At 39.5% G+C, this 13907-nt stretch overlaps 1 protein-coding gene across 2 annotated transcripts in view; it reads right to left on the bottom strand.

The window, feature by feature from the left end:
- Nucleotides 1–3271: 3271 nt before the first annotated feature.
- Nucleotides 3272–13907, bottom strand: part of LOC133658438 (dapper homolog 3) — a 36999-nt gene continuing 26363 nt past the window's right edge. For both annotated transcript variants that reach the window (XM_062060489.1, XM_062060488.1), the window contains 3 exons: nt 13307–13421; nt 12608–12718; nt 3272–7963 (listed from right to left, as the gene is read on the bottom strand). In XM_062060489.1, coding sequence (XP_061916473.1) covers nt 6537–7963; nt 12608–12718; nt 13307–13421 — 1653 coding nt within the window. In that variant the 3' untranslated portion in view covers nt 3272–6536. The remainder of the gene's footprint in view (nt 7964–12607; nt 12719–13306; nt 13422–13907) is intronic.

Genomic DNA, 13907 nt, shown 5'->3' on the forward strand with positions numbered 1-13907 from the left:
TGAGCACATAACCTGCATGCAAGCAGTCTTGAACCGCGCCAAAGGTGCCACAGTTGATGCAGACCTGTTCAAACAGTTTCAGGCAGAGAGCAGCTATTGGAGGCAGGTGTTACAAAGAGTTGTTGCAGTCATTAAATTCCTTGCAGAAAGGGGCCTTGCATTTAGGGGTAAAAATGAATCGTTAGGGTCTCCTCTCAATGGGAACTACCTTGGTATTCTGGAGGTCCTGGCTGAATTTGATCCCTTTCTAAAGGATCACATCAGAAAGTTTGGGCAGATGGGTCGAGGTAATACCTCATATCTGTCCTCCACCATTTGTGAGGAATTCATTGAATTGATGGGTGCAAAAACCAAACAGGCTATAGCAGATGAACTGCAAGCAAGCAAATACTACTCTATCATTGTGGATTCAACCCCAGATTTATCTCATGTGGACCAATTGACATTCATATTCCGTTTTGTTAGCAAAGAGGGCAGTGTTGTTGAACGCTTTGTGGGTTTTGAGCCCATTACTAGCCATACAGGTGAAAGTTTGGCTAACTGTGTCATGTCTGTGTTGGAAAATCTAGGGTTAGAGCTGTCAAATTGCAGGGGGCAGGCTTATGATAATGCCAGCAACATGTCAGGGAGGTATAATGGGTTGCAGGCTCACTTAAAGAAAAGCAACCCATTAATACACTATATTCCATGTGCAGCTCACTCTTTGAATTTGGTGGGAGTCAACAGCATTGACGGATGTGGAAATGAAGTCTCTAAGTATTTTGACTTGATTCAGTCTATTTACAACTTCACAACTGCATCCACACACCGATGGGACAGGGTATTTGGCAATTCCAACATAGATCTCACACTTAAAGCTTTATCCAACACGCGTTGGAGTTGCCGTGCAGAATCTACCAAAGCACTGTGGCAGAACTACAGTAAAATAAAAGCAGCACTACAGGTTATTTCCACTGATGACACAGAGAAACGAGACACACGAACTGAAGCTGACAGTCTAGTGCGGAAGCTGGATTCACTTGAGATGGCCTTCATGGCAGGCTTTTGGGACACTGTTCTGTCCAGATTTCAGGCCACAAGTCTGCAACTTCAAAAAGCAGACATGGACCTTGGTACAGCAGTTAGATTGCTGGAATCTCTGCGCACCTTTGTTCTCTCCCAAAGAGATCTATTTGATCATTTTGAGCAGAAAGCCTTAAACATGTTGGGTGGCACCCCATCTTACAGGGCTGAACGGACGAGGAAACGTAAAAAGTTTGCTGATGAATCAGCATCCCCAGATGTTGTGCTTGAGGGAAGGCAACTGTTTCAAATAGAGACATTTATTGCCTCTATTGATCAACTGAGTTCAAGCCTTAATCACCGTCTGGAGGCCTACAAACATCTGAACAATTTGTTCAGTGTCCTTTTCTCTTTGGATACAGAGTCCAATGCTTCAGTCCTTCACAAGGCCAAGATTCTCACTGAATCATACCCATCTGACCTCAATGAAAGTCTTGGACAGGAGCTTATACAGTTCAAATCTTTTATACAGCTCAACAACACTGATGAGGAGAGGACCCCTTCAGGACTGCTCAAAACAATAATACATTTTGGACTACAGCCTACGTTTCCTAATACATACATTGCGCTACAGATTTTTCTCACTCTACCGGTCAGTAACTGTGAGGGAGAACGCTCATTCTCTCTTTTGTCAAGAGTAAAAAATGAGCTGCGCACAAGAATGACTCAGAAAAGATTAAATGCGTTATCTCTAATGGCAATTGAGAGTGAGCTGACAAGAGAGTTGGACTTCAATGATGTGGTGGATGATTTTGCAAAATTGAAAGCACGAAAGAAACCCCTTGCTTAAAGGTGCACTGTGTAAGATTTTTAGGTTATTTCCAGAATTCACCCATTCACTAATGTTAGGCTACCTGTTTTCATGAATACTTACCACCACCATAAAATTCTAAGTATCCATTATGACTTGGAGAATTGCACTTTTGCCATTTCTGGGAAGTGTCACCTGGATTGTGAAGATAGGATTGACTTTAGGCAGAAGCTTGGTGCTTTCTCTGGCAAACTGAACCTCAAGCTTCATTCTCTGCAGCTTTGCATTCTTGTGCAGACTTTCATCCACAAGGAACTTTTCAACTTCCCCACTATCGTGAAGGGGCCATCAAAAGATTTCAGTGTGTCCAGCATGTCTAGTCTCTTACTCTCCTTTCTTTGAGCCATCTCTTGTTTCTCATCTGCCCTACTCTCGAATTTTGCCTTCATGAATTTACTCCAGTTGAGTTCAACCTCCCTTTTTGCTTGTGCTGCTGCCTTGAAACCTCTGAAGCTCCTGGCTCTTCTGTAAAATTATTGACCTATTGACTGCGTTCAGTGTGCCCAACTTCTTCAGTTTGTAGTCCACCTTGCCACATTGTCTCTCCATCCCAATGTTGTGCACAGGGGTGCCATCAATGTTACTAGCCTGTTCACTGACAGGGTCCATTGGGAAGGTCTCCTCATCCATCCTCTGCCTGGCCAGGACAGTCTTCAGATGGGGCAGCATGAGATCTGTCAGCTGCTTCACTTCATCCAAGTATTCGGCAGCCACGTCTGACACTGAGTTCAGGACATGTCCAGTGCCTGTCCAGCCACTATAGCATTCTTGGAAATGGGCTATCTTGACCTGCATGCAGCCCTTGTACCATGAACTGGCCTACACCTTTCTTTGTGGTGCTCTCCGATGCATGTTATCATTTTACCTTTCTCCTTCTCCTCAAGCTTAACCACAAATAGATACAGACTTTGAGCCTCAATTTGCTGCACAGCTGCCGTTATGCCAATGTGTTTTCCTAAGATATTATTTTATTTTTAATGATAGAAGGGAGGAAAAGGGGGCAAAAATCATGTCCGATTTAGTTTTTTGGGTGGGTTGGGGGGTTTATTTCATGATAGCTACCAACTTCCAATACATAATATCTCTCAAATGACCCAATGCACCATCACTGAAGTGGGCGTAATCATTTTCAAAAATGTTTATTTTTAGGCCATTTATCCCCTCCCCCTGTGTCTGTGTGAAACCTGTGCTTGTCAGTGTCTGTGTGGTATACCTAATAGTGTGTGTGCAGTATGTGCACTCTTCTGTACAGTACAGTGTGCATGTCTGTTCACAGTATACAGTATTTCTTGCATAGTGCGTGCGTGTGTGTGAGCCCACACGCGCGGGGGGTTGAGGGGCCAAGACCATGTCAGGCCCAGGGGGCCAAAATTTCTTAATCCGCCCCTGACTGTAGGATGCCATTGACGCTGTTATTGCTTTGTCTGGTTTCTTTGCTATATTCTCATCCGTTCCCTCTTAAAATATATTGTTTTGACTGTTTCAATGTTAAAATGGGAAGGATGGCATAATTTTTCTTTTCTCCCCATTTTTGTTGTTGTTCATTATGTTCAGTTTTCTCATGTTTCTCTGTAAGTCCCCTTTTAAGAAATGATATCCCTGCTAATGTCACAAAGTATGTAATTACTGCTGCCGTCAGTGTTTCATTTTCATTGGTGTATTTTTGCACACTTCTCTTTTTTTTCCATTCGGTCCCCTCTTAAAGGCCTACTGAAATGATTTTTTTTATTTAAACGGGGATAGCAGATCCATTCTATGTGTCATACTTGATCATTTCGCGATATTGCCATATTTTTGCTGAAAGGATTTAGTATAGAACAACGACGATAAAGTTCGCAACTTTTGGTCTCTGATAAAAAAAAGCCTCGCCCCTACCGGAAGTAGCGTGACGTAGTCAGTTGTTCGCCTCCTCATATTTTCCTATTGTTTTCAACGCAGCTAGAGCGATTCGGACCGAGAAAGCGACAATTACTCCATTTATTTGAGCGAGGATGAAAGATTCATGGATGAGGAACGTTAGAGTGACGGACTAGAATGCAATGCAAGACATATCTTTTTTCGCTCTGACCGTAACTTAGGTACAAGCTGGCTCATTGGATTCCACACTCTCTCCTTTTTCTATTGTGGATCACGGATTTGTATTTTAAACCACCTCGGATACTATATCCCCTTGAAAATGAGAGTCGAGAATGCGAAATGGACATTCACAGTGACTTTTATCTCCACGACAATACATCGGCGAAGCTATTTAGCTACTGAGCTAACGTGATAGCATCTGGCTCAAATGCAGATAGAAACAAAATAAATAAATCCCTGACTGGAAGGATAGACAGAAGATCAACAATAGTATTAAACCATGAACATGTAACTACACGGTTAATAATTCTCAGCCTGGCAAAGCTTAACAATGCTGTTGCTAACGACACTGAAGCTAACTTAGCAACTTAGCAACCGGACCTCACAGAGCTATGATAAAAACATTAGCGCTCCACCTACGCCAGCCAGCCCTCATCTGCTTATCAACACCCGTGCTCACCTGCGTTCCTGCGATCGACGGCGCGACGAAGGACTTCACCCGATCACAGATGCGGTTGGTGGCTAGCGTCGGCTAGCGCGTCTGCTATCCAAGTAAGTCCTCCTTGTTGTGTTGCTACAGCCAGCCGCTAATACACCGATCCCACCTACAACTTTCTTCTTTGCAATCTCCATTGTTCATTAAACAAATTGCAAAAGATTCACCAACACAGATGTCCAGAATACTGTGGAATTATGAAATGAAAACAGAGCTATTTTGTATTGGCTTCAATGGGCTACCGATACTCCTGTTTCACTGGCTACGTCACGCGCATACGTCATCATCCAAAGGAGTTTTCAACCGGAAGTTTAGCGGGAAATTTAAAATTGCACTTTATAAGTTAACCCGGCCGTATTGGCATGTGTTGCAATGTTAAGATTTCATCATTGATATATAAACTATCAGACTGCGTGGTCGGTAGTAGTGGCTTTCAGTAGGCCTTTAAGGACTTATGTTACTCTCATTGTTTCCTAGGTTGCCGTTGACACTGTTATTTTCTTTTGCTATCATCTTTTATTTTGCTCTGTTTCTGCGATGAGGCAGGAATGAGGATGAGGGTACCGCGTATCCGTAGTAATTGGATGGATGGCTACCCGGTTCCCTCTTCAACAATGATGGTCCTGTCAATGTTACACTGCTGTCTGTTGTCGTCTTTTTTTGCTCTGTCTCTATTTTTTCTGGAGTCCCCTCTTATGCAACGATGTCACTGTCAACCTGACATTAAGTGCCATTACGACTGTCTTCTGTTGGAGTTGTTTTGGAGTTCTTTGTATGACCCTTCTTTAAAAAATGATGTCAATTCAATGTTTGTTTTTTTATGATTTATTTTGCTGCTATCTTCTGTTGTTGTTGGACGTGATTCCTCAAATAATAAAGTGTAAAACTATGTTGACATACCAAGAGCAAAGTTGTTTTTATTAAAAACTACATTCATCCCAAACAAGGCCACATCATGGATAACCCAGGTAGTTACATACAGTATGTACAAGCGTGTTATTTTGTGAGTCCCTGTCTCTTTATTTGCGGTCACGCTCTTGACTCCGCAGCCGTAAAATGACCTCCATAATGATGACTGACTGGCTCCGACGACAGCTGACAACAATTTAAGCCAGTCATTATAGACGCAGAGCGGCTGCAGCGACGTGTTCTCACGAGAATTTAGTTAGAAAGCTGACACAAAGTGAAGCTCTGTAGTACCTTAGATTATTTTCCTGTAACATGAGTGTTCTTGTGCAAAAACCAACACACGCTGAAAATGCAAGGGTTGGGTAGCAAGGGAGTATTATCACTTATATTAATAATATTATTACATTCATTCCTTGTCAAGTGACCCCCCCAAAACCCCCACAAATATCAATTTTCTCCTAATTACAGTGCATGACTTTTCCTTTAAAAGTCTACTAAATTCTGCTTACTTTCAGTTCCTGCCCTGGCCATGGCTTGTGAGTGAGCTAAATGTAAACACACGTTACGCAAAACTATATTATTCCACTCGAGTGCTGCTTTAAGATAATACATCTCCAGTCTAGCGTTTGAAGTCGAACCACAGAGTATATTTTCGGTCTTTTAGCAAGAAGTCACTGCCTAGATTTATCTTTAGCTCTGAGAAAGAGAGTTTGCAAAGACTTGTGCAACAGTCTTGGGAACCATCAGATTTATATATTTAATTAAAACGTCACCCTGTGGAGTGCTGACCTGTTTGTTGGTTAGCAGGCTACTTACCGGTTCATGCAAGGTGGCAAACAACTGTGTACTTGTTTACTTTTCACTGTTGTACAAGCTAGTGGTGGCCCAAGACTTTTGCTCTATTTGACGTCATGGCAATACGTTCATAGGCTAGCATGCACGGGTGGGAATTTACGAGCCATGAACTGATGAGTCATTGACAATAATTCTTCTGGACATCAGTTCCATAGCAACAGTGCGGGCATCGTCAACATTGAGTAATTTGGTAACAATTATCGTCACTTAGGGGAACATCAAGGCCGATCCGTTTTGGTGCGGACGCTTGTCGGTAGCGAGCGTGACATGTCAGCCTCTAATTAGAGGCTGGGCTGAGAAAAGCTGCTGCAACAGTCAAATCCCGGTTCACACGGTGGTCATGACTTTGAGGGATCCCGACCGGAACCGAAGGATCTTCTTCTTGAGGGCGTGGGAGGCTTTTATCTTGACGAAGGCCTTGGGTTGCGACGGGGGGTTGGCGGCGGCGGCGGCCTGCGCTGACGGCGAGGAGGACGAGGAGGTAGAAGCGAGGCGAGGGGGCAGCTGCTGGGGCCACACCAGACCGCCGCTCTCATCCGAGTCGCTGGAAAGCGAGCTGGAGGCCGGCGAGTACACCTCGCTCATGCTGGACTCGGACTCGGCGGGGGCAGCCGCGGCGTAGGCGTCCTCTCCTTGGCAGAGCGGCGCCCGCTGCTGGAAGTCGGAGGGCCAGCGTTGGGAATGGTGCTGCTGATGATGGTGACCAGTGGGAGCGTGACGAGCTTTCCGAGGCGCCCTCCTATGTCCTTGCTCTACATGGCTCTCTCCTTCATCCTGACTGAGCTCCAGGTTGGAGCACCAGCGCCGACCCGCCTTGTCGTTGTTGCTTCCAAGGTGGACCTTTGCCACTTGCCCTTGAGCCTGATGTCTCTCGGTGGTGCTGTACCTGCGCTCGGGCACCACCCGTTGCCCCAGGAGGCTATTCTCCGACTGGGACCGACTGGTTTTGCTGCTGGACTTCTTCGACCTCTGTTTGTCGTTGTGGTTCTTCCTGGAGGTTCTCGACTTGGGGTGGTCAGGCGAGGCTTGGAGGACTTTGGGTTGTGTCGAGTTGAAGTGTCTGGGGGAGCGTAAGGGCGCATGGCAGGCCTGCCCTGGGATGTATTGAGCACTTACTAGATTGTGCTTGTGATTAATCGGGGGCTGCGGATGCGCACAATGCTGGGGGGATGAGGGTTCACGAGAAAGGTTAAGCGCCCCAGCAGCGCAGTTGGGGTCCAGCGGGGGAAGAGGTGATGGTAACCTCCCAGTCAGGGAGTGTGGCCTACACTGGGGGTAGGGCAGAACCAAATAACGCTCCTCTTCCAGAGATGGGGCCTCTCCTCCGCAGGCCTCACCCTCTGGAAGGTCACAACCCCAACTTTGGTTCTTTGGGTTTGGCAAAGGGTCAACTTGGGGCCCTGGGTGCTCAGTGGAAAGAGAGGGGCTTCTCCTGTGTGCAGGGGTGAAGCAGTACGACTGATCCGGGCTCAGCGTCGTGCGAGGCTGACATGGCCGTGGTGATAGTGTGTGACGCTGGACTAGATTAAGGATGTAACCTTCTACCCTCACCACCTGCTGGTAGTCCTCCTGATCACCTGGAGGAAGATGCTCCTGCCAGGGTTGGTCGCCCCTGCTGGCATCAAACATCCATGACTCCACTGGGGTTCCCTCCTCTGCGATGCCCTCCAGAGGTGGGTGGGGGGCGGAGAATGAGCGAGGGAGGCCAGCATGAAGAACCGCCATGTCGGCTTCATTCAACATGAGGGGATCCCCTAATGAGAGAAAACAATACATTAAGTGTTAAAACCTTGGCACAAACTCGCTAGTTGGACTGCAGGCCTCCATGAAGGCAAATTCCTGTGTTCATCTATTATTAATCTGCCTCTTTGTGTGCAAGACTAAATCAAAACTAATGAACCTTCAACTTGAGACGCTTAACAAAATTTAAGAAAAATGTAAATCAGACATTTTATCTGAGGTCTCAAGTTAGGAGTATAGACCACCGCCAAGGCCACACTGCTGAGAAAAGTGAGGAAAATGTGATCTTTATTGATCATTATTATTTATTTTATTTGTTTACATGTTTTGTCCAGCCACACAGGCAAATCATATTGTTGATGTAGAGGCTCATATCTGCTGTACATAATTGCTTTAGAAATCTTTATTTATTATTTATTAGTTGTTTTGTCACAAGCTACTGACAGTAACAAAGGTCTGCAATATCCAGTTATTATTACATTACAGCCCTCCATCAAGGCCAAAATGTTTACAAAAGTGATTAAAAAAAAAAAAAGAGTATTTATTGTTGTTTGTTTTGTGTGAAACTATTTTACCGGTCTTGATAGAAGAAGGGAAGTGCCAGGTTCAAAGTTATTATTATTATTATATATTTTTCAATCTGTTATTCAATATTTTTAAATGTGTTATTATGTACAGTAGGGAAGGGATTCATATGGCCCCATTTCTGGTTGGATCTCGCGTGAGAGGAAGATGGGGGGGGGGGTATCATTTTGCAATGCAGGCTGCTGAAAATTATGGAAAGCGCCACTCTACATAGCAACTGACACATTGTTCAAAGTTGGAATTGCCACAAAACATGTTTTAAAATATTCACATATTCACTCTACTGCACTCTGGCGGCTTAAGAAGATAGTGCAACCCTCAATTATCAAGTTTCTTGTGTCAGGTAATCCACAACGAATGGGGCCATATGAATCCTTGTCACACTATAGCTATTTTTTTAAATTAAATGAAATACCATTTTTTAAATTCAGCATTATGCGAAAACAGTTAATGGAATGCAGACTGCCCACGAGGCAAACTGATTAATACAGTATGTGGAATAATATGCAGCAAAAACCCCATTAAATATTTTGAATATTTTTTTTTACATAATTTTTATACGTGTGCAGGATTATTCAAGAAGTAATGCAAACCTTCCCCAAGGCACAATTATTAATAAATGTGGAATCTTGTTGTTATTGTAAAAAACAAAACAAAAACGACATATATATATATATATATATACATATATATATATATTAGGGAAGTGACAATATATATATAATATATATATATACGCATATATATATATATATATATATATATATATATATATATATATATATATATATATATATACTGTATATATATATATATATATATATATACTGTATATACTGTATATATATATATATATATATATATATATATATATATATATATATATATATATATATATATATACTGTATATATATATATATGTATATATATATATATATATATATATATATATATATATATATATATATATATATATATATATATATATATATATATATATATATATATATATATATATGTTTTATTTATTTTTTCGTTTGTGAGCATGCTTATTCAAGAACTAACGCAGACATGTCCTAAGGCAAGTTTATTAATAAAAGTGAATACAAAAATACATACTGTATATGTACTGTAAGTAATATTTTTTGTGTGCATGATTACACAAATACTAAATTAATATTTTTAAAAATGTTTTGTGAAAAAAAAAATGCACCAACTGTTGAGTGCTTTCTGACTAGCATATATATATATATATATATATATATATATATATATATATATATATATATATATATATATATATATACTTTTGTATACCATTTATTTTTTATTAGTGTGCAGGATTACACAAAAACTAATGCAAATATTTTTTTTTACTTAAATATTTTAATAAATGTATGTATGGAGGAATTGACAATAAAACTATAGTTTTACATTATTTTTATGTTTGTGTCCAGGTTTAATTATGAACAATCGCAGACCTCCCTCAAGGCAAAAAAAGAAAAAAGGGAAATAACAATATTTTACTTAAATTGTTATATATCTATAAAAATCAAATGTGTTTGTGGTCACAGCCATACGGAGCCCCTAAAGGGACATGGGAATTTTTTTTTTTTAGACATGTATCTCGTGGCCACGAGATACTTTCTCGTGGCCACGAGAAACTTTCTCGTGGCCATGAGAAAGCATTGGATGCGTGCTGATGGTTTGGTGTGTGTTAAAATGGCAGTTTAGGAGTTAATATGGCTGTATTTCCAATTAGGACTTTCCCCCATGTGTGTTGTGGCAAAATGTGAATGCTTGATTAGTAGGTGTGAGACAAACACTTTATCTTCCTGGTTATTGTAACGCTACGTGTTTGACATTATTTAAGACTTTATCATGCCCGGGAAAGGACAGTTTTCCTCTTCTGTGGCTGTGGGGGGTGGGCGTGGCTTGCGGACCTGCAGCGAAGCGGAGTGTGTCAGTTAGTCCCATGTTGATGTGATCAAACTTCTTTCTTGCTTGGAAGATACACACACAATTGTAACTGTTATTTCTTCCTGCAAATAATAAATATGTACAACGTGTTTGGATGTATTCATTTATGTAAAATTGTCATTAAATGTAATATTGCCTGACAAAAAGTGATTCGACGTACGTAATATTTTGATATTTACACATCGCATATTTACACACGCGCATCTGACTAGAATACCCTTATGTGCATTACATATATCAACATCAAGTACCTACTGTACTGTTTACTTGTTGAAATACCCTTTTTAGAACAAATATCTACCCATATAATTTATATGTGTATATATAATATATATATATACATATATATATATATATATATATATATATATATATATATATATATATATATATATATATATATATATATATACATATATATATATATATGTATATATATGTATGTATGTGTATCTATATATATATATATATATATATATATATATATATATATATATATATATATATATATATATATATATATATATATATATACACACACATATATATACATACATATATATATATATATATATATATATACATATATATATATATATATACATACATATATATATATATATATATACATATATATATATATATATATATATATATATATATATATACATATATATATATATATATATATATATATACATATATATATATATATATATATATACATACATATATATATATATACACATACATATATATATATATACACATACATATATATATATATATATATATATATATATATATATATATATATATATATATATATATATATATATATATATATATATATATATATATATATATATATATATATATATATATATATATATATTATGTATAAGCATGTATATATATACTCTACCGTTTAAAAGTTTGGGGTCACATTGAAATGTCCTTATTTTTGAAGGAAAAGCACTGTACTTTTCAATGAAGATAACTTTAAACTAGTCTTAACTTTAAAGAAATACACTCTATACATTGCTAATGTGGGAAATGACTATTCTAGCTGCAAATGTCTAGTTTTTGGTGCAATATCTACATAGGTGTATAGAGGCCCATTTCCAGCAACTATCACTCCAGTGTTCTAATGGTACAATGTGTTTGCTCATTGGCTCAGAAGGCTAATTGATGATTAGAAAACCCTTGTGCAATCATGTTCACACATCTGAAAACAGTTTAGCTCGTTACAGAAGCTACAAAACTGACCTTCCTTTGAGCAGATTGGGTTTCTGGAGCATCACATTTGTGGGGTCAATTAAACGCTCAAAATGGCCAGAAAAAGAGAACTTTCATCTGAAACTCGACAGTCTATTCTTGTTCTTAGAAATGAAGGCTATTCTACAAAATTGTTTGGGTGACCCCAAACTTTTGAACAGTAGTGTATATATATATTATATATTACTGTAACTTGTTCTTAAAAATAGTAGTTATTTTGTATGTCAAATTTAGTGTTTGTGTGTATATATGTATACTGTATATATGTATGTGTGTTTCTTCCTATACAGTATACATGTATATGTGTGTGTGTGCGTGTATATACTGTGTATATATATATATATATATATATATATATATATATATATATATATATATATATATATATTTATATATTATATATACACATATAAATTATATGGGTAGATATTTGCTCTAAAAAGGGTATTTCAACAAGTAAACAGTACAGTAGGTAGTTGATGTTGATATATGTAATGCACATAAGGGTATTCTAGTCAGATGCGCGTGTGCAATTTTTTTTTTTTAGACATGTATCTCGTGGCCACGAGATACATGTCTAAAAAAAAAAAAAAATTCCCATGTCCCTTTAGGGGCTCCGGAGCCCCCAAAAACGAATTAAAATAAACAAATCCCAACAATTGTACTATGTAGCAAAGCATGCTTTAGTAACATGATCAAGCCAGGAAGCAGGGTCATTATTTATTGACACAAGGCTTAAAATGACACCGTGTCGACGGCTCCACGTTAAACAGGAAACGGTGAAAAAGAGAACATGTGTGTTTATTTTCTTTACCCAGAGACTTTGGCCTGTCGTTGGTGTAAGCGCAGGAAGGGACCATCTCGGCGGTCTCGGCGGAACAAGATCTCCCTTTAGGCGACTGACCTTCACTGGACTCACAGAAACCTGCAGAGAGAGCACAGCTTGTGTGAGAGAAGAGACGCTTATTTCATGCAAGCCGGTAGGCCACAAAATACCTAAAGTGCGGTATAGAAGAGGGCTGGGACAGTGAGGCCTCCTGTCAGGGAACATAAAATGTTTGGGCTCTCCCCTCCTCCATAACAAAATGATTTTCTGGGGCCTATGTTGGGGTGTTAGTCCGCTCTCTCTATGTGTAGGAAAAAACCCAGACTTATTTTTGCCATTAAATTAGCTATTGTTAGCATAGTAGGGTTAAAATATTCTGTATTTTGTGATCCTTAAAAATGGACAAAATCAATCAGTGGGCACTTTATTAGGTACACAACACTTTCTGAGAGGTATTTATTCAACAGCATGCATATTATTACATTAGCATTAGGTTTATCATTATAATTTTTTGAGGTTTTCTACTAAACAGAGTGCACAAGATTATCCTTGACGTTTGTTGATACAGCTCATTGGATTGTGCAGACTGAGTTTGGTCCCAGGAGCTCATTTATAGGCTCAAAAAATGCGATGGGAAACTTCTCCCATGACCGATTCGGAAGATACCTGAATTCGGTCGACTCTCACCTGTGTCTCCTTGAGCGCCGTTATGGCCGCCATGGTGCTCCGTGTCGATGCGCAGCTCTCCCACCTGTTGCTCCAGCGTCTGCATGAGGCCCCACGGGGAAGTCTGAAGCGCGCTCTGAAACAAACACACAAACAAACAAAAACAAGCATGTTAGTCATTTGCATTGCACGTCTCCTCTGTTTGGAGAATAAAAGCAGACGGCGACAAGGAAACAAGAATGCATGAAATAAAGTTAAAGCACAGAGATGCTAAACCCATGTGAGTCATCGTCCCAAAACGTGCATTATAAATTACATGTTATATCTTTTCAAGGGGACAATACATCAGAATCTATTTAGAGTAGTCTGTGTACATCTTATAACGCAGTATAGATTTACTATTCACTGAAAATGGCTCAACATGCAACCATTGTCGTCTAAATAGCTGGAAAGAGAGTAGTAAGATAATTGTGTCTTGGTGGTGATAGCATCATGGTCTGGGGCTGCATGAGTGCTACTGGCACTGGGGAGCATTGGTTTAATTGAAGGGAAACACATTCACTATGCCATATTTTTGATACATTTGTTGCTTGTGACATCAAAGCAAAAGCAGAGTAAGCAC

This window comes from Entelurus aequoreus, linkage group LG10, assembly GCF_033978785.1.
Source record: "Entelurus aequoreus isolate RoL-2023_Sb linkage group LG10, RoL_Eaeq_v1.1, whole genome shotgun sequence".
NCBI classification, from domain to species: domain Eukaryota; kingdom Metazoa; phylum Chordata; class Actinopteri; order Syngnathiformes; family Syngnathidae; genus Entelurus; species Entelurus aequoreus.